General features: G+C 38.1%; 1 protein-coding gene across 14 annotated transcripts in view; it reads left to right on the top strand.

Annotated features, from left to right (window-relative positions):
• RNF180 (ring finger protein 180) overlaps window positions 1-22,728 on the top strand; it is a 305,707-nt gene that overhangs the window by 108,995 nt on the left and 173,984 nt on the right. The window contains exon 6 of one of the 14 annotated variants that reach the window (XM_044932406.2): window positions 15,368-16,339. The exons of 12 other annotated variants lie outside the window; for them this stretch is intronic. In XM_044932406.2, the coding sequence (XP_044788341.2) occupies window positions 15,368-15,376 (9 nt within the window). In that variant the 3' untranslated portion in view covers window positions 15,377-16,339. Of the gene's footprint in view, window positions 1-7,123; window positions 7,258-15,367; window positions 16,340-22,728 lie in introns of those variants that run through there. One more of the 14 variants, XM_044932404.2, reaches the window with a different exon arrangement.

Below are 22,728 nucleotides of genomic sequence, written 5' to 3'. Positions count from 1 at the left end.
GTAGCTTGTCCTTTTATTTTCTTAGCAAAAAACCTTTTCTTTTTTTCTGTAAAGGAAACTATATTTAATTTTGATGAAGTTACTATTTCTCAAATTTATTTTTAATGAATTATGCTTTTGGTGTCCTATCTAAGAACTCTGCCTAGCTCTAGTTTATGAAGATTTTCTATGACTTCTTCTGAAAGTTATATAATTTTAAATTTTATATTGAGGATTATGATGCATTTTGAGTTTTTTTTTTTAAATAAGGTGTGAGATTTAGGTTGAGGTCCCTTGTTTTTCATAGAGATACTTGAATGTTCCAGAACCATTTGTTGAAAACACTGTTCTTTCTCCATTGAAGTGCTTCTGCAGCTTTGTCAGAAATCAATTGGCTGTATATATGTGGGTCTATTTCTGGACTCTCTATTCTGTTCAGTTTATTTTTGTGTCTCTCCCATTGCCAATAGCCCTTTTTCTTGTTTCTTGTAGCTTTATACCAAGTCATTAGAATAGGGTACTGTGATCCCTTCAACTTTATTTTTCTTTTTCAGAATTGTTTGTTATTCTAGCTCCTTTACCTTTCCATATAAAATTTAGAATCAACCATTTTTTTCTTTAGAAAAAATAGACCAACTTGGGGAGAAAGGAAATCTTATTTTTTCCCGTCTATGAACACAATATGTCTCTCCTTTTACTTAGGTCTTTGATTTCTTTCATCAATTAATATTTTGCAATTTTCAGCATTCAGAACTTGCACATACTTTGTTAGATTTATACCTAACTATTTACTTTTTGTGTTATTGTTAATTTAAAAGATTGTTTTATTATTGCCTATCACTAGTTTGGCTCAGACGGTAAAGCATCTGCCTACAACTCGGGAGACCCGGGTTCAATCCCTGGGTTGGGAAGTTCCCCTGGAGAAGGAAATGGCAACCCACTCCAGTGTTCTTGCCTAGAGTTTCCCATGGATGGAGGAGCCTGGTGGGCTACAGTCCATGGGGTCGCAAAGAGTTGGACACGACTGAGCAACTTCACTCACTCACTCATTACTAGTTTACAGAAATATAATTGATTTTTATTTTGACTTTATATCTTGTGATGTTAACAGTATATGTCTTTGACACCTCTTGTCAGATTTATCTCTAAGAATTCATATTTTTATACTGTTGTTAAATAGTATTACTTTATTAAACCTTAATTTCAATTGTTTCATTAATAAAATATAGAAATAAAATTGAGTTTTGTATGTTAACCTTATATCTTGTTGTTCAGTCGCTCAGTTGTGTCTGACTTTTTGCAACCCCATGGACTGCAACACACCTCACCTTCCTGTCCCTCACCATCTTCCCAAAGTTTGCCCAAGTTCTTGTCCATTGCATTGGTAGTCTTACATCTTACAACCTTTCTAATCTCACCTGTCAAGAATAGCAGAGTTTCTGTATATTTCTCTAGGTTTTCTACCTAGATCTTATCTGCAAAAAAAAAAGCATTTTTTCCTTTCCAATATGGTTTTTTCTTTCTTGTGTTATTGAGTGAGCTAGAACATTGAGTACAATGTTGAGTAGAAGTGATGAGAGGAGTTATCCTTGTCTTTTTCCTGATGTTAGGAGGAAAGCATTCAGTCTTTCATTAGTAAGTATTATCTTAGATATGGGTTTTGGGTAGATGCTGTTTATCAGGTTGAGGATGTATTTTTCTATTCCTAGCTTGCTGCAGGTTTTATCATGAATGGATGTTGAATTTTTTCAGATGATTTTTCTGTATCAATTGATATGATTATGTGTTTTTAATGTGAATTTTAAGTGATTATCAAATATTGAGCCGGTTTTCATTCCCACAGTAAATACTTTGTTATGTTGTACTTTTCTTTCTGTATATTGCTGGATATTCTTTGCCAATATTCTTTGAGGGGTCTTTCAGTTTGTTTATTTTCTTACTTCTGTACATGAAGAATATTATCCTGTAGTTTACTCTGTTTTTGTACAGTCTTTGTCTGTTTTTTTGATAGTTCTGGCTTTAGAAAATGAGTTTATAAATTATTCTTTTCTCTTTTGTAGAAGATACTGTGGAGAATTAATATTACTCTTTTGTAAATATTTGATAATGAAACTGTCTGGGCCTAGATATTTTGCGGGGTAGGGGAGGTGAATTTAACTATGAATTCAATTTCCTTAATCTCTGTAGGACAATTCAGGTTATCTATTTCATATTGGGTAATTTTGGTAGTTAGTTGTTTCCAATGAATTATCAGTATTATGAATTAATGAATTATTCAGTATTCTTGCCTTGAGAACTCCATGAATAGTATGAAAAGGCAAAAAAATAAGGCACTGAAAGATGAACTGCCCAGGTCAGTAGGTACCCAATATGCTCCTGGAGATCAGTGGAGAAATAATTCCAGAAAGAGACAGAACCAAAGCAAAAACAACACCCAGTTGTGGATGTGACTGGTGATGGAGGCAAAGTCCTATGCTGTAAAGAGCAATATCGTATAGGAACCTGGATTGTTAGGTCCATGAATCAAGGAAAATTGGAAGTGGTCAAACAGGAGATGGCAAGAGTGAACACTGACATTTTAGGAATCAGCAAACTAACATGGACTGGAATGGGTGAATTCAACTCAGATGACCTACTACTGTGGGCAAGATGATCTACTACTGTGGGCAAGAATCCCTTAGAAGAAATGGAGTAGCCATCATAGTCAACAGAAGAGTCTGAAATGCAGTACTTGGATGCAATCTCAAAAACGACAGAATGATTTCTGTTCATTTCCAAGGCAAACCATTCAATATCATGGTAAACCAAGTCTGTGCCCTGACCAGTAATGCTGAAGAAGCTGAAATTGAATGGTTCTATGGAGACCTACAAGACCTTTTAGAACTAACACCCAAAAAAGATGTCCTTTTCATCATAGAGGATTTGAATCCAAAATAGGAAGTCAAGAAATACCTGGAGTAACAGTCAAATTTGACCTTGGAGTACAAAATGAAGGAGGGCAAAGGCTAATAGAGTTTTGCCAAGAGAACGCACAGGTCATAGCAAACACCTTCTTACAACAACACAAGAGAAGACTCTATACATGGACATCACCAGATGGTCAACACTGAAATCAGATTGATTATATTTTTTGCAGCCAAAGATGGAGAAGCTGTATACTGTCCATAAAAACAAGACTGGGAGCTGACTGTGGCTCAGATCATGAACTCCTTATTGCAAATTCAGACTTAAATTGAAGAAAGTAGGGAAAACCACTAGACCATTCAGGTATAACCTAAATCAAAACCCTTATGATTATACAGTAGAAGTGAGAAATAGATTTAAGGGACTAGATCTGATAGACAGAATGCCTGTAGAACTATGGACGGAGGTTTGTGACATTGTACAGGAGACAGGGATCAAGACCATCCCCAAGAAAGAGAAATGCAAAAAAGCAAAATGGCTGTATGGGGAGGCCTTACAAATAGCTGTGAAAAGAAGAGAAGCAAAAAGCAAAGGAGAAAAGGACAGATATACCCATTTGTATGCAGAGTTCCAAAGAATAGCAAGGAGAAATAAGAAAGCCTTCCCCAGTGATCAGTGCAGAGAAATAGAGGAAAACATTAGAATAGGAAAGAAAGACTAGAGATCTCTTCAAGAAAATTAGAGATACCAAGGGAACATTTCATGCAAAGATGGGCTCAATAAAGGACAGAAATGGTATATACCTAACAGAAGCGAAGATATTAAGAAGAGGTGGCAAAAATACACAGAAAAACTGTACAAAAAAGATCTTCATGACCCAGATAATCAGGATGTTGTGATCACTCACCTGGAGCCAGACATCCTGGAATGTGAAGTGGGCTTTAGGAATGTGAAGTCAAGTGGGCCTTAGGAAGCATCAGCGAACAAGGCTAGTAGAGTGATGGAATTCCAGTTGAGTTATTTCAAATCCTAAAAGTTGATGCTGTGAAAGTGGTGCACTCAATATGTCAACAAAGTTAGAAAATGCTGCAGTGGCTACAGGACTGGAAAAGATCAGTTGTCATTCCAATCCCTAAGAAAGGCAATGCCAAAGAATGCTCAGACTACTGAACTATTACACTCGTCTCACACACTAGTAAACTAATGCTCAAAATTCTCCAAGCCAGGCTTCAACAGAACGTGAACCGTGAACTTCCAGACACTCAAGCTCATTTTACATAAGGCAGAGGAAACAGAGATCAAATTGCCAACATCTACTGGATCATCGAAAAAGCAAGAGAGTTCCAGAAAAACATCTATTTCTGCTTTACTGACTGACTATGCCAAAACCTTTGACTGTGTGGATCACAACAAACTTTGGATAATTCTGAAAGAGATGAGAATTCCAGGCCACCTGATCTGCCTCTTGAGAAATCTGTGTGTAGGTCAGGAACCAACAGTTAGAACCGAAATGGAACAACAGACTGGTTCCAAATAGGAAAAAAAGTATGTCAAGGCTATATATTGTCACCCTACTTATTTAACTTATATGCAGAGTACATCATGAGAAATGCTGGGCTGGATGAAGCACAAGCTGGAATCAAGATTGCCAGGAGAAATATCAATAACCTCAGATATGCAGATGATACCACCCTTGTGGCAGAAAGTGAAGAAGAACTAAAGAGCCTCTTGATGAAAGTGAAAGAGGAGAGTGAAAAAGTTGGCTTAAAGCCCAACATTCAGAAAACGAAGATCATGGCATCCGGTCCCATCACTTCATGGGAAATAGATGGGGAAATTGGAAACAGTGGCAGACTATTTTTGGGGGCTCCAAAATTACTGCAGATGGTGACTGCAGTCATGAAATTAAAAGATGCTTACTCCTTGGAAGGAAAGTTATGACCAACCTAGACAGCATATCAAAAAGCAGAGACATTACTTTCCCAACAAAGGTCTGTCTAGTCAAGGCTATGGTTTTTCCAGTGGTCATGTGTGAATGTGAGATTAGGACTATAAAGAAAGCTGAGCGCTGAAGAATTGATGCTTTTGAACTGTGGTGTTAGAGAAGACTCTTGAGAGTCACTTGGACTACACGGAGATCCAACCAGTCCATCCTAAAAGAAATCAGTCCTGAATATTCTTTGGAAGGATTTGTGTTGAAGCTGAAGCTCCAGTACTTTGGCCACCTGGTGCAAAGAGCTGACTCACTGGAAAAGACCCTGATGCTGGGAAAGATTGAAAGTGGGAGGAGAAGGAGAGGACAGAGGATGAGATAATTGGATGGCATCACTGACTCATTGGAGATATGTTTGAGTAAACTCCCGGAGTTGGTGATGGACCAGTTGGTGATGGACCTGGCGTGCTACAGTTCATGGCGTTGCAAAGAGTCGGACACAACTGAGTAACTGAACTGAATTAATTATCTAAATTGTTGAAAATATATGCATAGCATGTTCATAGTATTCCTTTATTATCCTTTTAGTTTCTGTTGGTTCTGTAATGATATTCCCCTTTCAATCATGATAATGGCAATTTGTGTCTCTTCTCTCTTCTCTTTCTTTTAGTTTTGCTAAAGTTTTATTGATTTTATTGCTCTTTTCAACCAGCTTTTGATTTTCATTATTTTCCTCTTTTATTTGCTATTTTCAAAGTCATTTATTTTTGGTCTTATTTTTATTTTTTCCTTCATTTTGCTTGCTTTGAATTTATTTTCCCTTCTTTTATAAGATATTTTTTATGGGAGAAACTTAAGTTATTGATTGGAAATCCTTTTTTCCCCCTCATCTATGCTTTTATTGTTATAAATTTCCCTTTAGTTTCTGCATTAGGTACATCCCATGACTTTTATGTTGTATTTTTTCATCAGTTCAAACTGTTTTCTAATTTCCTTTGACATTCCATTGGGCAACCTAGTTTAAGTGGCTAGTATAATCACGAAGAGACTGAAATATTAGCATTTTGAGGAAATCTAAAAACTTCATCATGTGGAAAAGTGATTTCTTCCTCTGGATTGAAAAATGTAAAGCTGGCACTAGTATAGCTGTGTAATATTTTTAAATAATTCTATTTAAACATTTTGTTCTACTGTGTTGACATCTTAACTTTGGGTTTATTTAATATAAATAAAGCTATTGTGAATGAGTTTACTTTACATTTATATGGAATGTTGTGTATGAGAATATAAAATATTTGACCAGTATTATGCTTTTTAATAAATCACTGAATGATTATATTACATTGTTCTGAGTGAGCTAAGAGAGTTAAGACTACTTGTATTAATACAAAAGTGTCTTTTAGGCACTGGAGTGAACAAGGGCTAATAAATTATATTAAGACCTACTTATTTAGATTTGCATAAAGAAGATATTATTTTTCTACAAAGGCATTAAGTTTCATTTTCTTGAATTTGCACATAGGGATATTTTTACACAGATTTTGAAGGAGTCCACTTAATGTTTTATAACTTGATTCGTGTTCAAATCACACACATATCATATTATAACTATATTTTTGGTTATCTTTTTAAAAGAAAAAATTCTGTGCTTCTGAGTTATAATAACAATTTACATATTGAACAGTTATTCCCCATTTGTTCTCTTTTCAAAAAGAAAATTAATGGTTTATTGAAATAAAAATCTTCAGTTGTGAAACTTCAGAAATGAAAATACTACAGTTTAATTAGATGACACAGATTTTACTGTAATATCCCATTTTGTGTGTGTGTACAGACACACATGTACCACAGTCTTTTATCTGTTCACTTCTTGATGGACACTTGATAGTCAAGATACGGAAGTAAGCTGATGAACACTTAGATTACTTCCATATCTTGGCTATAATAAATATGCTGCTGTGAAGTTGGGGTGCGTGTATCTTTTTGAATTAGTGTTCTTGCATCCAGGACTGGAATTGCTGGATCGCATAGTAGTTTTATTTTCAGGTTTTTGAGAAACCTCCACATTTTTTCCTGCGGTAACTGCATCAGTATACATGTTTAGCAGCTTTGCTCTGAGGGGTCCCTTTAATCTACATCTTTGCTAACTTGTATTATTTATGAACTTTTTGATGATAGCCATTCTGACAGATGAGAAGTAGAACTTTATTGTGGTTTTTATTTGCATTTGTCTGATGATTAGCAACACTGAGCATCTTTTCATGTGTCGGCCATCTGTGTATCTTCTTTGGAAAAACATCTATTGAGGTCTGTGAGAGTTGGACCATAAAGAAGGCTGCATGCTGAAGAACTGCTGCTCTCAAATTGTGGTGATGGAGAAGATCTTGAGAGTCTCTTGTACTGCAAGGAGATTAAAGTAGTCAATCCTAAAGGAGATCGACCCTGAATATTCATTGGAAGGACTGATGCTAAAGCTGAAGCTCCAATACTTTGGCCACCTGATGCAAAAGAACTGACTCATTGGAAAAGACTCTGATGCTGGGAAAGATCGAAGGCAGGAGGAGAAGGGAACAAGAGAGGATGAGATGGTTGAATGGCATCACTGATGCAATGGACTTGAACTTGGGCAGACTCCAGGAGATAGTGAAGGACAGAGTAGTCTGCTGTGCTGTAGTCCATGCGATTGCAGAGTCAGACATGACCTAGTGACTGATCAGCAACAGTGTTGTGTAAGGAAGGGAGAAAGCCTTATCGTCAGTAAACCTGTCCCAAAGTGACGTAGAAAACTGTAGTGCATCACATATGACTGAGCTTCCTCGAGCTGTGTTTGTTGAGTAGCACCAGGCCCTGCATTCAGCCTTTTGGGCCTAGTGTGCACTGGGATGACTGCATGGTTGATATTCTAAACCTTCACGTTTCATTGACTACATCAACCAAGATTTTCACTGCCCACCTGTTGTTCCCCCGCATTGCTCCATTTCTGCCCTCACACATTATGAAAATCATAGTCACTTGCTGGCAATGAATGCCTCTTTGTCTTGTTCAAACTTCTTTAAAACTTGTCAGATGCTAAGATGTCTCACCTACTCTTCTAACAGATGGGAACCTCACAATATCAACTTCCGTGTGCCCAGAAGTAGGGCAATAGCTGGAATACTCTCTCTGGCTCTGCACAACTAATTGTGATTGCCGTCACTTGAACTTTCTTTTACAAAGTAATATTTTGGACTTAATTTTTAATTTTAGAAGCAATATAATAATGTTAGAGAAAGTGTAGAAAACTGAAAAGTACATTTACAAAAATCAACTGAGCGGCCGCGTAAGAGAGAGGGAGAATGCGATTGAGCACTATGAGGGAGCTCCAACTTTGTTTTTCTTCTTAAGCTGGGTGGTATTATCACAGATGTTTTATTCCATTTTATATGCTTTAATATTTTATAATACATTGAAAAATCGATCATAAATTATACTCCCCTAATAATGCCATACCCCTTTTTTTATACCCTTTTAATTCACTATTTCTATTGCAAAATCTTAGCTTATTTATCTTTGTTCTCCTTGTAAAGCTAGAGGCTTAAACATATAACATAGGAAAGTATATTTTTACCTAAGAAGTTCATTTGTTGATAATGCTTTTATAATTTATAATGCTCCGTTAGAATAAAGTTGAATATTTAATACTCCATGAGAAAAATTTTCCACCAAAAAATAATTATATATCTGTGTTGCACTAGGGTATGCTGTTCAGCTTTAAAATTCTATGCTTTTAAAATAACCCTCACTGGAGTTTATAAAGGTGACATTGGTCATATTTTTCAACACAAGAGGGCGCCAAATTTCTCTTGCAACAAACTGTCAAAATTATTTCTTTCCATCTAAGAATCTCATATACTGGGGTAGAATATGGAATGGTAAATCTTTAATTTTTTGACATATTAAAAATAAGAGAATGTGTGCTTTGTGAGAAAGAGTTTATAGATCATGGTAAGGCTTTCTCTTGTTGCCATCAGGCAGGAATCTTAGTGCTTTAACACAGCTGCTTTTCAGAAGTATTGTATATTTGTTAAAGGGAATGAAGCAGCTACTCTGGGATAATGCTTTGGATAAATTATTTTGAAGGAGCTATAGATAATCCACCTATTCTGTCTGTGAGTTTCAGGTGGCATGTGCAGTTTTCTGCAAATGGGTATGACCCCTTAAATCAGGATAAAATCAATGGCAAATGTGCTTCCCTGGTTGCTCAGATGGTAAAGAGTCTGTCTGCAATGTGGGAGACCCAGATTCGATCCCTGGGTCAGGAAGATCCCCTGGAGAAGAAAATGGCAACCCACTCCAGTGTTCTTGCCTGGAAAATCTCATGGACAGAGGAGCCTGGTGGGCTACAGTCCAGGGGTCACAGAGTCGTACACGACTGAAGTGACTTAGCACGTATGGAGTAGAGTACTGGCAGAGGGGCATTAAATGATGCAAGCCAGTAAATCACAGTGAACGAATCACACTTCGATGTTTAATAGTTTTGTTACCTTGGTTCGGTAAGCCATCTGCTCCCATGCTTGAATAAAAGAGTACTGGGAACAAAGCCACACAAGCCAGTGCTCCTTTTTACTAATTGTACTCTTTTTGTCCAGTTTAACATAAAGATATTTTTACAGTGTGTGTGTATGTTAAATTATTTCTAGTCATTAGACCTTCCCCCCTTTTTTCTCCAGTCATAAGAATTGATTATCTATTTTGATTTTCTGCTGCAGCTAAGTCGCTTCAGTCGTGTCCAACTCTGTGCGACCCCATAGACGGCAGCCCACCAGGCTCCCCCGTCCCTGGCATTCTCCAGGCAAGAACACTGGAGTGGGTTGCCATTTCCTTGTCCAAGGCATGAAAGTGAAAGTGAAGTCGCTCAGTCGTGTCCGACTCTTAGCAACCCCATGGACTGCAGTCCACCAGGCTCCTCTGTCCAAGGGATTTTCCAGGCAAGAGCACTGGAGTGGGGTGCCATTGCCTGCTCTGATTTTGATTTTCTAATCAGAAACAAATACAAATGAACAACTTTTATAAAGCAGCAATATAATCCTGTACGTAAAATACCAAGCAGGTATTTTAAGGAAATTAAGATGCTAGCTCCCTCTGTGTACTTTGCTGAGATTACCATATATTTAGTTGCTTACTACAATAGAAATATATTATAGTTCTGGAGATCAGAAATTTGAAATGGGTCTCACTGGGCTAAAATCAAGGTTTGTCAGGGATGTATTCCATTCCAGAGGTCTTGGGGACAGTTCACATTCTTGCCTTTTATAGCTTCTAGACTCTGCCTGCTTTAGTTGGCTCACAGCCACCTTCCAACTACAACTCCAGTGATGGCTAGTCAAGTCTTTCTTATATGTTCTCTCTCTGGTTCTGACTCTTCTGTCTGTCTTCTTCCTATTTAACAATCCTTGTGTTTACATTGGGCCCAGCCCACTTAATCCAGTATAATCTCCTTATTTTAAGGTCAGCTAGTTAGCAATTCCATCTGTAGCCTTCCCATTGCCATTTAAGTGTAACATATTCACGGTTTCCAGGGATTAAGATGTGGGCACTTTTGGAGGAGGAGAGATTGTTTTGCCTATCAGAGATGGTTTAACTGGAACCTATGGGTCAGGCCAACCTTGAGAGAACCTTTTCCCTGGAATTTCTACATTACTTGCTGCTGCTGCTGTTTCTATATTACTTACTTCTATAGTTTTTCTTGGAGTTCTGAAAATGAATATTTGTTCTGAAGACATAATAATTCTGTATTATACATTAGCATAATAATTTGACAGAAATGATTAGATAAGTCAACCAGGGTCTTTCCTAAATACAACTCTTTCGTGTCCAGCTCTTTGTACCCTATGGACTGTCACCCACCAGGTTCCTCTGTCCATGGGGATTTTCCAGGCAAGAATACTGGAGGGGATTGCCATTTCCTTCTCAGGGAATCTGCTTGACCCAGGATCGAACTCATGACTCCTGCATTGGCAGGCAGATTCTTTACCTGCTGAGCCACCTGGGAAGCCCCTTCCTAAGTACAATAAAGGGCAGTTAGACTTCCCAGGTGGCCCTCGTGGTAAAGAATCTGCCTACCGATTTAGTAGATGCAAGAGATGACACAGATTTAATCCCTGGGTCAGGAAGATCCTCTGGAGGAGGCAGCAACAACCAACTCCAGTATTATTGCCTGGACAATTCCATGGACAGAGGAAACTGGCAGACTACAGTCCATAGGGTTGCAAAGAGTTGGACATGACTGAGCATTATTTGGAAAGTCCTGGGTAGGGAGTGTGATCAGAAAAGGTAAGAGGTAGAAGGCATTGTTTGAAAGGGTTAGTGAGCTCAGGACAGAGAAAACAACTTGAGGGCAAAGGGCCGCTTGGGTAGAAAGTGTTACACTGAAGATGATATTGACCCCCTAACAACGTTGCCTGGAGCCAGGACTCTGAGTAAAGGAACATTAAACAATAAACCACATCTTCTTGGTGTATAAATCACTTCCAAGTAGCACAAGGCTATACCGAGATCTATTAGGGCTCATTTCATTTTATAGAAATAACAGTCACAGACCACAAGTGTATTAATGTTAAAAATGACAGCTTTCATTTATAGTGCCCATTGTCAGTTTTTGTGCCTAATAATGAACTATGTACCCTAAAAGCCCAGTTTTCATAATGTTTCTTTTTTTATTTATTTTGAGTCAACTAAGTTCTTTATGTGAAGAAAGAAATGGCAACCCACTCCAGTATTCTTGCTTGGAGAATCCCAGGGACAGAGGAGCCTGGTGGGCTGCCATCTATGGGGTCTCACAGAGTTGGACACAAGTAAGCGACTTAGCAACAGCAGCAACAAGTGCTATATGAGGGCTTCCCTGATGGCTCAGACTGTGAAGAATCCGCTTGCAATGCAGGAGACCTGGGTCGATTCCTGGGTTGGGAAGATCCCCTGGAGGAGAAAATGGCAACTCACTCTGGTAATCTTTCCTGGAGAATCCCATGGACAAGAGAGACTGGTGGGCTTACAGTTCATGGGGTCGCAAAAAGTTGGACGTGACTGAGCAACTAACACTTTAAGTACTATATGAAAGAAACACACTCTTAATTTTTTTTCTCATGTAAATTAAATGATAAATAGATTCCATAATAGATTCTAGGAAATAAACTCTGAATATTGATTGACTATTGAATATCGGTCATTAGAAGGACTGATGCTGAAGCTGAAGCTCCAATACTTTGGCCACCTGATGTGAAGAGCTGACTCATTGGAAAAGACCTTGATGCTGGGAAAGATTGAGGGCAGGAAGAAAAGGGGGTGAAGAGGATGAGATGGTTGAATGGCATCAATGGACATGAGTTTGAGCAAACTCTCTGGGAGATGGTGAAGGACAGGAAAACCTGGCATGCTGCAGTCCATGGGGTCCCAGAATCATATACAACTGAGAGACTGAACAACTCCAATAACAAGATACTTACTGAGTTTGACAAGGAAGAGTAAGTTCTTTTTCAGTGAACTCATTAGTTACATAGATCCCTAATCATTATGCTAACTATTGGAGCAACACCTGTGAGTTAGCTTAAAGAAAAAAGTTAGCTTAAACTTAGTTTAAAGAAACTGTTCAATTGTTTAGAAAATAGTGTATGTTATGATATGATAAAGAGTTTCTGTCTCCTTAGAAGTGAATTGCTGAATTCTGCTCTTCCAGCAGACTCAGGAACTTATTTAGGGAAGAAATGGAGATTTTAATCCCTCTGGGTTGGTTTTCTCTGCACCTTAAAGAATTATGTAGTGCTGTGGTTCTCAAGTGCTCATTTGTGTGCCAAATGCTTCAGAACCATGAGGGAAGCTTTGTACAATTCCACTAGAGATTCTAGTGCCATAAGTCTGGGACAGGCCCCAGATAATTTTTGAAAGCTCCCTAGTTAATTCCAATATTTGGTAACTCTTAGATGCATATGCCAAAGTGAACTGGAGTTAAAGCTTAGATCATTCTCATTCTCTCTTTGATGTTACTATAATACATCTTTCGAAAGTCAAAAGATCAATATTGATGAAAGAATACTAGTAAATGGTATGTCACATTTGAAGGACTGACTTTAAGGTAGTAGTCGTTGTTTAGTCGCTGTCGTATCCGACTCTTCATGGACTGCAGCACACCAGGCTCCCCTGTCCTTCACTCGCTCCTGAAGTTTGTTCAAATTCATATTCATTGATTCAGTGATGCCATCCAACCATCTCATTCTCCTTTGCCCTCTTCTCCCCTTGCCCTCAATCTTTCCCAGCATCAAGGTCTTTTCCAAAGAGTTGGCTCTTTGCATCAGGTGACCAAAGTATTGGAGCTTCAGGTTCAGCATCAGTTCTTTCAGTGAACATTCAGGGTTGATTTCCTTTAGGATTAACTGCTTTGATCTCTTTGCTGTTCAAGGGACTCTCAAGAGTCTTCTCCAGAACCATAGTTGGAAAGCATCAATTCTTTGGCACTCAACCTTCTTTATGGTCCAACTCTCACATCCTTACCTGACTGGAAAAACCATAGGTTTCACTATATGGACCTTTATTCGGCAAAGTGATGTGTCTGCTTTTTAATACACCATCTAGGTTTGTCACAGCTTTTCTTCCAAGGAGCAAGTGTCTTTTAATTTCATGGCTATAGTCACTGTCTGCAGTGATTTTGTATTCCAAGAAAATAAAATCTGCCACTGTTTCAATTTTCCCCATCTATTTGCCATGAAGTGCTGGGACCAGATGCTATGATCTTAGTTTTCTGAATGTTGAGTTTTAAGCCAGGTTTTTCACTCTCCTCTTTCACTTTCATCAAGAAGCTCTTTAGTTCCTCTTCACTCTGCCATTAGAGTGGTATCATCTGCACATCTGAGGTTGTTAATATTTCTCCCAGCAATCTTGATTCCAGTTTATGCTTCATCCAGCCCAGCATATTACATGATGTACTCTGCATATAAGCGAAACAAACAGGGTGACAATATATAACCTTGATGTTCTCCTTTCCCAGTTTTGAACTAGTCTGTTGTTCCGTGTCCACTGGTTCTAACTGTTGCTTCTTGACCTGCATACAGGTTTCTCAGGAGGCATGTAAGGTAGTCTGATATTCCTGTCTTTTAGAAATTTTTACAGTTTCTTGTTATCCACACAGTCAAATGCTTTAGTATAATCAAGCAGAAGTAGATGTTTTTCTGGAATTGGAATTCCCATGCTTTCTCTATGATCCAGCAGATGTTGGCAATATGATCTCTGGTTCCTCCGCTTTTTCTAAATCCAGCTTGAACATCTGGAATTTCTCCATTCAACATACTGTTGAAGCCTGGCTTGAGGATTTTGAGCATTACTTTGCTAGCATGTGAAATGAGTGCAATTGTACGGTAGTTTGAACATTCTTTGGCTTTGCCTTTCTTTGGGATTGGAATGAAAACCAACCTTTTCAGTCCTGTGGCTACTGCTGAGTTTTCCAAATTTGCTAGCATATTGAGTGCAGCACTCTAACAGTACCATCTTTAAGACTTGAAATGGCTCAGCTGGAATTGCATCACATCCACTTGCTTTGTTCATAGTAATGTAGTCTTACTTTCGAGTCAAAGAATGATATTAATGATAATAATAAACAACAGCAACAAAACAATAAACACTTCCAAGGCACTAGCTATGTGCCAAGTACTGCTCCAGGCCCTTAAAGTATACTGTACTAATCACTTAATTTTCATGGCAACTGTTGAGGTAGTTACCTTATTATTTCTGTTTTATAAATGAATGGTACATACCTTGTCCAAGATCACTCAGTTAGTAGGTGTAGGAGCTGGAATACAAAACCAAGCCTTGAGCCTTAAGAAGCTATGTTCCATCTACTATATTTCATTTTTTTCCATAATTCTATTCTGCTATGGAATGCATATATGTGACAGGAAATAGAAGAGTAAGTTGTTTAAAACCATGGACTTACAAGCAGTCTCTGTATGGTACTGGCTGAATTAGGTGAAATACTTACCTTCTTTGGGCCATGGTTTCCTCATCTAAAATAATAATAATAATAGTAAACGGATTTGAAAATATATCCCTAAGACTTCCCTAGTGGTACAGTGGTTGAGTCTTCCAGTGCAAGGGGTACAAGTTTCATTCCTGATCAGAGAACTAAAATCCTGCATGCCGTGTGGTTCAGTCAAAAAGAAAAAAATAAAAGCATGTAAATAAATAAATTCCTTGTAACATGTTGCAAGATTAAGAAATGTTTGCAAAATGTTGGGCATATGCATTTTACATAATAAACACCCAGTAATTAGATGTTGTTATCATTATATCATTGTATTGTATGTTTTGAGGCATTAAACGGTCAAGAAGCTTAAAAAATGAAAAAAATATGGCAAACATGACTGTCTAGAATATATTGGCAGGTTAGATTTTAGCAAATATAGGGTTACATGGATAATTCAGCAAAGATTCTCAAGTGAGACAAAAGTCCTTAGTGATATGCAGAGATAATCTTGATGGGCCAATTTAAAGCTTCAGTAATTTTTAATATTCTTGTGGTTTGGATAGTCTTCCTAGATGATGTGTCATGAAGTCTAAGACCGCAGATTCAAGCATCAAGGGCACTGGTGGTCCATCCTAGGGACTCTGTTGTGGGAGAGCACCAACAGGCCCTAGAAGAATTCAACAAGGTTGCACTACCCCCAAGAAGATTTTGGTGACAAATGGTGAGAACACACAAGGAGTAGAGGACATATTGAGGACTGTATAGCCTTTGAGTGGTTCTTAGTGATAAGTTGAGTGAGTCTTCTTGATCCTGAGCAGTAAGGAGGAAGAAAAGCCACCAGGGCTTGACATTTTACTTACAAGTAGTTGTTTTTTCTGTGACTAAGGAGTTGTGCAGAGCACCATCACTCCAGTACCTATGGAAAGACTTACTGTCCTTATGAGTTTCCTTTGCTTCCACCCATGTACCTTCATAATTCTACTCCTTGCTCTTGTTACTCCCAGGGTTGTTTATTAAAGCAGTATATAATATACCTCTTGTTTGGACTTGGCAGTAGCCTTCCAGCTATCCTTTCTTAGTTTTCAGTATGTATTACTATGTCTGCAGCTCCATTTGTTTCTTTTACTATTATGTTCCCAAACCTCTTTGACTATAATTGCCTACTGAATAATTAATATCTAGGTTGCCAATCCATTCCTTTGCTTGTATCCCAAAGTTTCTATACATGTATACTATGTTTCAGTCAAGTTGGACTGTTTATTGTACCCCTAACACTTTTCACTCTTAGCTGTATCTTGTGGTTTTACTCCTGAACCTAAGACATTCTTTTAAAATGATGATCATCTCTTAAGGTACAATTAAGAGAACAGTTGTTTTCTTGGAGTCTTCCATACTTTTTCAGGAAGAAATTATTGCTCCTTTGCACTGTGCTTAGTCACTCAGTTGTGTCCGACTCTTTGTGACCCTATATGGACTGCAGCCCGCAAGGCTCCTCTGTCCATGGGGATTCTCCAGGCAAGAACACTGGAGTGGGTTGCCATGCCCCACCTCCAGGGGATCTTCCCAACCCATGTCTTACACATTATGAGCAGATTCTTTACTGACTGAGCCACCAGGGAAGCCCAAGAATACTGGAATGGGTAGCCTGTCCCTTCTCCAGGGGATCTTCCTGACCTAGGAATCAAACCAGGGTCTCCTGCATTTCACGCGGTTTCTTTACCAGCCAAGCTACAAGGGAACTCTCCAAATTTGTCTCACTTCCTCTGCTCTATTACATCTTCCTAAAAGTAGGTGAAAAAGGATTGAAGCAGACATCTTTGAATCTTCTTGGATAACATTGACATAGTGCTTTATATATAGGCACTCAATAAATAATAAATGAATAGATTAATGGAAGAGACATTTAGTAAACTTTTGTGAAAAAGCAGTGTATACTGAAACTTTACATCATTTTGAATAATTTCATGAATTCATCCAAAAAGTACATAGTTTGTGTTAGAGCGACTTTTTAAAGTTTTGAGACTTATGAGCTTTTTCCTACAGGAAGTGGGAAATCCTCACATTTTTAAATATAGAATGTTCATGAAATTATGATATCAATTATCTTTACAGTAGCTTATCATATAATATAAAATATCATATAATATAAAAGATCTTACAGTTTGATCCTCTATTCCAAGTTCTAAACTAAATATATGTTACTGAATTATTATCAGAGAAAACAGAAAAACTCTGCTAAATTATACTTATGGCTGTTTTTCTTGTCTTTTAAAAATACATTGACAAGTATTTCAAGCACGTAAATATTATTTTAGGTAAACTAGGGAAGAATTTACTTTGTCTTTAATGTTTATGTCTTTAATATATTTAAATGTTAAATAAATATTAAATAATCATTAAGACTATTGTATTAGTTATCTTTCACTATAATGCTGTCTAAGATTTCACTATAATCTTTCGCTATAAAACTTACTGGCTTAAAAAAATCTATTTTATTTGTTCTCCATCCTTTTGGTCAGCATTTTGAGCTGGGACCAGCGGGTCAGTTCTACTGGGTTTTCCTACATCATCAGGCACTCACATGAGCCTGGAAGGTCCAAGATGTCCACACGCACACATGAGGAGGTTGATGCTGGTCTCTGTTCTCTTTCTCCATGTAGTGTTTTATCATTAAGGATCTTCTCGTGGCAGCATTGTTTTCTAAGATAGCTAGCATGGAAGCTGAAGACTGCTTGAAGCCTAGGCTTTGAAGTCAAAAGACATCATTTCTACTACATGCTGTTGCTCAGAGCAGATTATAAGTTTAGAGCAGATTTATGGGTGGAGAAATGGATTTTTCCTTTTGATGAGAGGAACAGCAAAGTCACATTGAGAAAGCACATGCACACAGACATGGGAGGATTTGTTAGGCCCATCTTTGCAGACAATGTATATTACAAGTTTTATGAACTTCAGAGTGCTGTGGGTTAATCCTCAGTTGTCTTTTGTTTTCTCTGAAAAAGTCCATGGAAAACTGGTTGTTTCCAAAGTTTTTTGCCCTGTGATGACTATACTGCCTTTGGCCTAAATAGATTTTGTTGGGGAGATTTAAAAATAAGACCTCTGTTCTACCTACCCCCATCCCCCGATGCCCTGCAAAGAATCTTGTTCAATTCATCTGGAGTGGGCCTAGTCATTAGCATTTTTAAAAAGCTTTCTGTATTGTTCTAATAATGTGCAGCCAGGGTTTTTAACCATTATACCAGACAGTGTTCTCTTTATACTGCTGATTATCTGAATTTTAAAAAGTAGGCAGTGCCTATCTTATATCAGAAATTACGTGATTAACAGAGCAGTTTGTTGCCTTATTGATTTTCAAATTATCCCTCTTATTTGAAGCAAAATGAAATACTAAAAATAAGAATTAAAACAGCCAGTGCAAATAATTTTTAAAGGGAACCGTAAATAAAAGACATTCAAAAATTAAAATAATGAGAAAGTAGTAATAATTACTATTGAGAAGAATAATAGTTATAAGTGACACAGTGGGCCAAATTTTGTCTACGGGCTCTTGTACACACTCTCCACCAATAATTGATAAGGGAATCACATTCACGCCTCTGAGAATAGACTTTAGACCAATGGGTATAGGGTGATATGGACCAAAACTCTGTGAAGGAAAATGGGTTGTGTTGGTGGCTAAAAGAAATGAGTACAGCAATTCTGCTGAAGAGTGCAGAGTCACAGAATGTTAGAACCAGAAGGCCCACGGAAATGATCTAGTTTGCCACTCTGTCTGGTTTTTTTTCACCACCGTTAGAATTGAGACTCACTGTCCTAAATAAGCGCCTTGCATTCTGAATGAATGCTGTGAACCATTTCAGAAAACCTGTTTTTCTGCTTGGCCTGTAGTTGAGGGGAGGTAGCATAGCACACTGGACAGAGAACCAGAAGCCCCAACAGGCCAAAATTTGAATCCTGGCTCCGCTGACAGTGTAGCTCTGTAGTCTTGGCTGCTTAGTTCACCTGATCCTTGGTTTCCTCTATGTGTTTAGTGCCTCATCCACAAAAAGTAAGATTTATGTGGATATATGGCACCCCACTCCAGCACTGTTGCCTGGAAAATCCCATGGACGGAGGAGCCTGGTGGGCCACAGTCCATGGGGTTGCTAAAAGTCGGACACGACTGAGCGACTTCACTTTCATTTTTCACTTTCATGCATTGGAGGAGAAAATGGCAACCCACTCCAGTGTTCTTGCCTGGAGAGTCCCAGGGACGGGGGAGCCTGGTGGGCTGCCGTCTATGGGGTCGCACAGAGTCGGACACGACTGAAGCAACTTAGCAGCAGCAGCAGCAGCATGTGACTGACGTCTCTTCCTCTCCATTTGCCATTCAGTTAGTAAAGAATTTTTTCCTTTTAATGAAAGATTAATAGCTTGGTCACTGGCTTTCAAAGTCATGGTCTTAACTGGCTGGGCTTTCTGGATAACAGTTACCCTTTCTTATTTTACCTGAATTCTGAGAATATATTTGTTTAAGATATTAATTTTAAATGCTGTCTCATGTTAAATGAAAAACAAAACAGGCTATACATGTATGTTTACAGATAATTTAATTGCCACCATGAATAAAAACAAAAGAAAACATACCAAAATTTTACAGAGATTTCCTTTTTCTTCCAAATACCTAAAATAAATGTGATTTCTTTTCATAGTGATGTTGAATCCACCTGCAATTCTAAAGTTTTCTAAGCCAACCAACCCCAGTGTTGACTTCTTACTCCTTTTCCTGAATTTTCTATCTAAATTTATAGTGCAAGCATGCTAAGTCACTTCAGTTATGTCCAGCTCTTTGCAACCCCATGGATTACAGCCCACCATGCTCCTCTCTCTCTGAAATTCTCCAGGGAAGAATACTGGAGTGCATTGCCATGCCCTCCTCAAGGGGATCTTCCCAACCCAGGGATGGAACTCACATCTCTTACATCTCCTGCTTTGGCAGATGGGTTCTTTATCACTATTGTCACCTGGGAAGTCACCAAATTTATAGTATCTTATAAATAATTGTCAAAGAAACATGGAAGTCTATTTTCTCTATTACCCATGTTATTACACTTTTACACAATTGGTTATTAAATTTGATTTTTTCTACTTTTAAACTGTATCTTTTCTTCTACTCCCACTGTTCAAAGTTCTTGTTCAAACCCTTATTATCTTATTCATTGTTGTTGTTTTGTCACTAAGTCACGTCTGACTCATTTGCAACCCCATGAACTATAGTAATCATCTGTCCATGGGATTTCCCAGGCAAGAATACTGACATGAGTCACCATTTCCTTCTCCAATCTTATTCTTGATTTACGTCTAAAACATACCTGGTCATCATAGTCTTTTACTTAAAAATCTGTGAATCTCCACTTATGAAGGATAATGTCTAAACTCTAGCAGAACACTTGTTGTTCAGTCACTCAGTCGTGTCCAACTCTTTGCAACCCCATGGACTGCAACACATCAGGCTTCCCTGTCCTTCACCATCTGCCAGAGCTTGCTCAAACTCATGTCCATTGAGTTGCTGATGCCATCCAGCCATCTCATCCTCTGTTGTCCCCTTCTCCTCCTGCCTTCAGTCTTTCCTAGCATCAGGGTCTTCTGCGAAGAGTTAGATCTTCACACCAGGTGGCCAAAGTATTGGAGCTTCTTCCTCAGTCCTTCTAATGAATATTCAGGACTGATTTCCTTTAGGATTGACTGGCTGGATCTCCTTGCAATCCAAGGGACTATCAAGAGTCTTGTCCAACACCACAGTTCAAAAGCATCAACTTGCTCCTGTCCAAAACATCTATTGAGACTTTCAGTCCGTGATTCATTAAATAATACAAACACTTAACTTCATCAAAAGGTCCTTGAAACTAGTCCTGACCAAAATGTCCATGGAGACATTTGGTCCATGATATCTTAAATAATATAAACACTTAACTTCATTAAAATTGTATTTATGAAAAACAAATTGTATTTATGTTATTTTTATTGTGCTTCATGATGAATTTTCAATTTTATATTTATTCTTGTTCCTCCCCATCATGAAGTTTGGCAAAATTGCTCTTAAGTTGTTGAATAGTTACTCTCAAGTATACTGTGCAAGACAGCAAAAGAAACACAGATGTATAGAACAGTCTTTTGGACTCTGTGGGAGAGGGCGAGGATGGGATGATTTGGGAGAATGGCATTGAAACATGTATATTATCATATGTGAAACGAATCACCAGTCCAGGTTCGATGCATGATACAGGATGCTCGGGGCTGGTGCACTGGGATGACCCAGAGGGATGGGATAGGGAGAGAGGAGGGAGGGGGGTTTAGGATGGAGAACACGTGTACACCTATGGCTGATTCATGTCAATGTATGGCAAAACCACTACAGTATTGTAAAGTAATTAGCCTCCAATTAAAATTAAATAAATTTATATTTAAAAAATTCAACTGTGAAAAAAATTAAAAAATAATGTATTTTATTGACATAAAAAATAGTATACTGTATATCAACTTGATTATTGGCTTTATATTCATTAAATCTCTTAACAATTTCATTGTTACAAATTTGACTTTGTCAGTATTATCATGAAGTTGCTAGCTATAGTTGAATGTGACCAGCAAGAACCTGAGTGATTGTTTATTACTTCACTGTTGTCTATTAATACTTCAGTAAATCTCCAAGTTCAAGAATGATGCTCTACCCTCAGCTTGTGAAAGTTGCTTTGCCAACCTTTCACTGCATGTTCATCCTGTGATTGCTGTTGGGTTCAAATATATAAAGATTCCAAGTTTCTGATGGAAATCATAGAGCTTATGGTTTTGTTTGCCTCTGCCAAACCTTCCTTGGCTATACACTTTCTCAACATAATCCACTAAGTCATCTAAATTTTCCTCTGTTTTCTCCATAATATACTCAAAAACTTCATTTATGTCTTGTACAAATGGGAGCCCAAGCAACATGGATTCACACTTACAGGTATAACTTTCCATTGTCATATACTCAGCTTCTTAGACCCAAAGAAACTATTTGATTACAGTGATTGTGAAAAGTGAAGCAAACATTCTTTTGCTTGTGTGTTGGACAGAAGTAGTTGAATTACATTCATATTTATAATCTCAGAATTCCATCATGCATAATGAATGATTAACGTTGAGATTTCTTTTCCACACAAATGCACATACTTTGTCACATAGATGGATAAATAGACCAGGCAGTCTGTGTCTTCTCACCTTTGTATTGTTAGCATATAAATCACTGATGTAAGATAATACAGGACTACACTGTGCATAGTAAATAGCTCAAGTGAACTGTGTTAGTGCCCTCTTGAGGTGCTGTCACTGACCGAGGTTTCAGCTCTATGAATCATTTTTTCAAGAAGTTTGGGGCTTCCCTGGTGGCTCAGATGGTAAAGAATCTGCCTGCACTTCAGGAAACCCAGGTTTGATCCCTGGGTTGAGAAGATCCCCTGGAGAAGGAAATGGCAACCCACTCTAGTATTCTTGCCTGGAGAATTCCATGGACTGAGGAGCCTGGCAGGCCATAGTCCATGGGATTGCAAAGAGTCAAGACACGACTGAGCGACTAACCTTTGGGAAGAAGAAAAAGCAGCATCTAATGTGCCAGGGAACTTGGTCAGATAGCAGTGTGAGGGGAACAGATCATGGATGGCCCTGGTTACAATTTTACTACATATAAGAGCTCAGCCTGTTGATTTAAGGGATTTGTTTGTTTGTTTGTTCACTACAGTCATGAAGAAGTATTTCTCTGATTTAGGGTGTGAAGGTATTCTTACATTCTGCACGTATGAGAGTAGCGAAAAAGGAAGAGTTCATTTATGCCTTGAGAATACATGGTTACAGTCAGAATTTTTTTTCAGAGCTCTCTAAACTCTTCGACCCAAATGATGGATTT

Source organism: Bubalus bubalis, chromosome 19, assembly GCF_019923935.1.
Source record: "Bubalus bubalis isolate 160015118507 breed Murrah chromosome 19, NDDB_SH_1, whole genome shotgun sequence".
NCBI classification, from domain to species: domain Eukaryota; kingdom Metazoa; phylum Chordata; class Mammalia; order Artiodactyla; family Bovidae; genus Bubalus; species Bubalus bubalis.
This window is presented reverse-complemented; position numbering and strand designations above follow the sequence as displayed.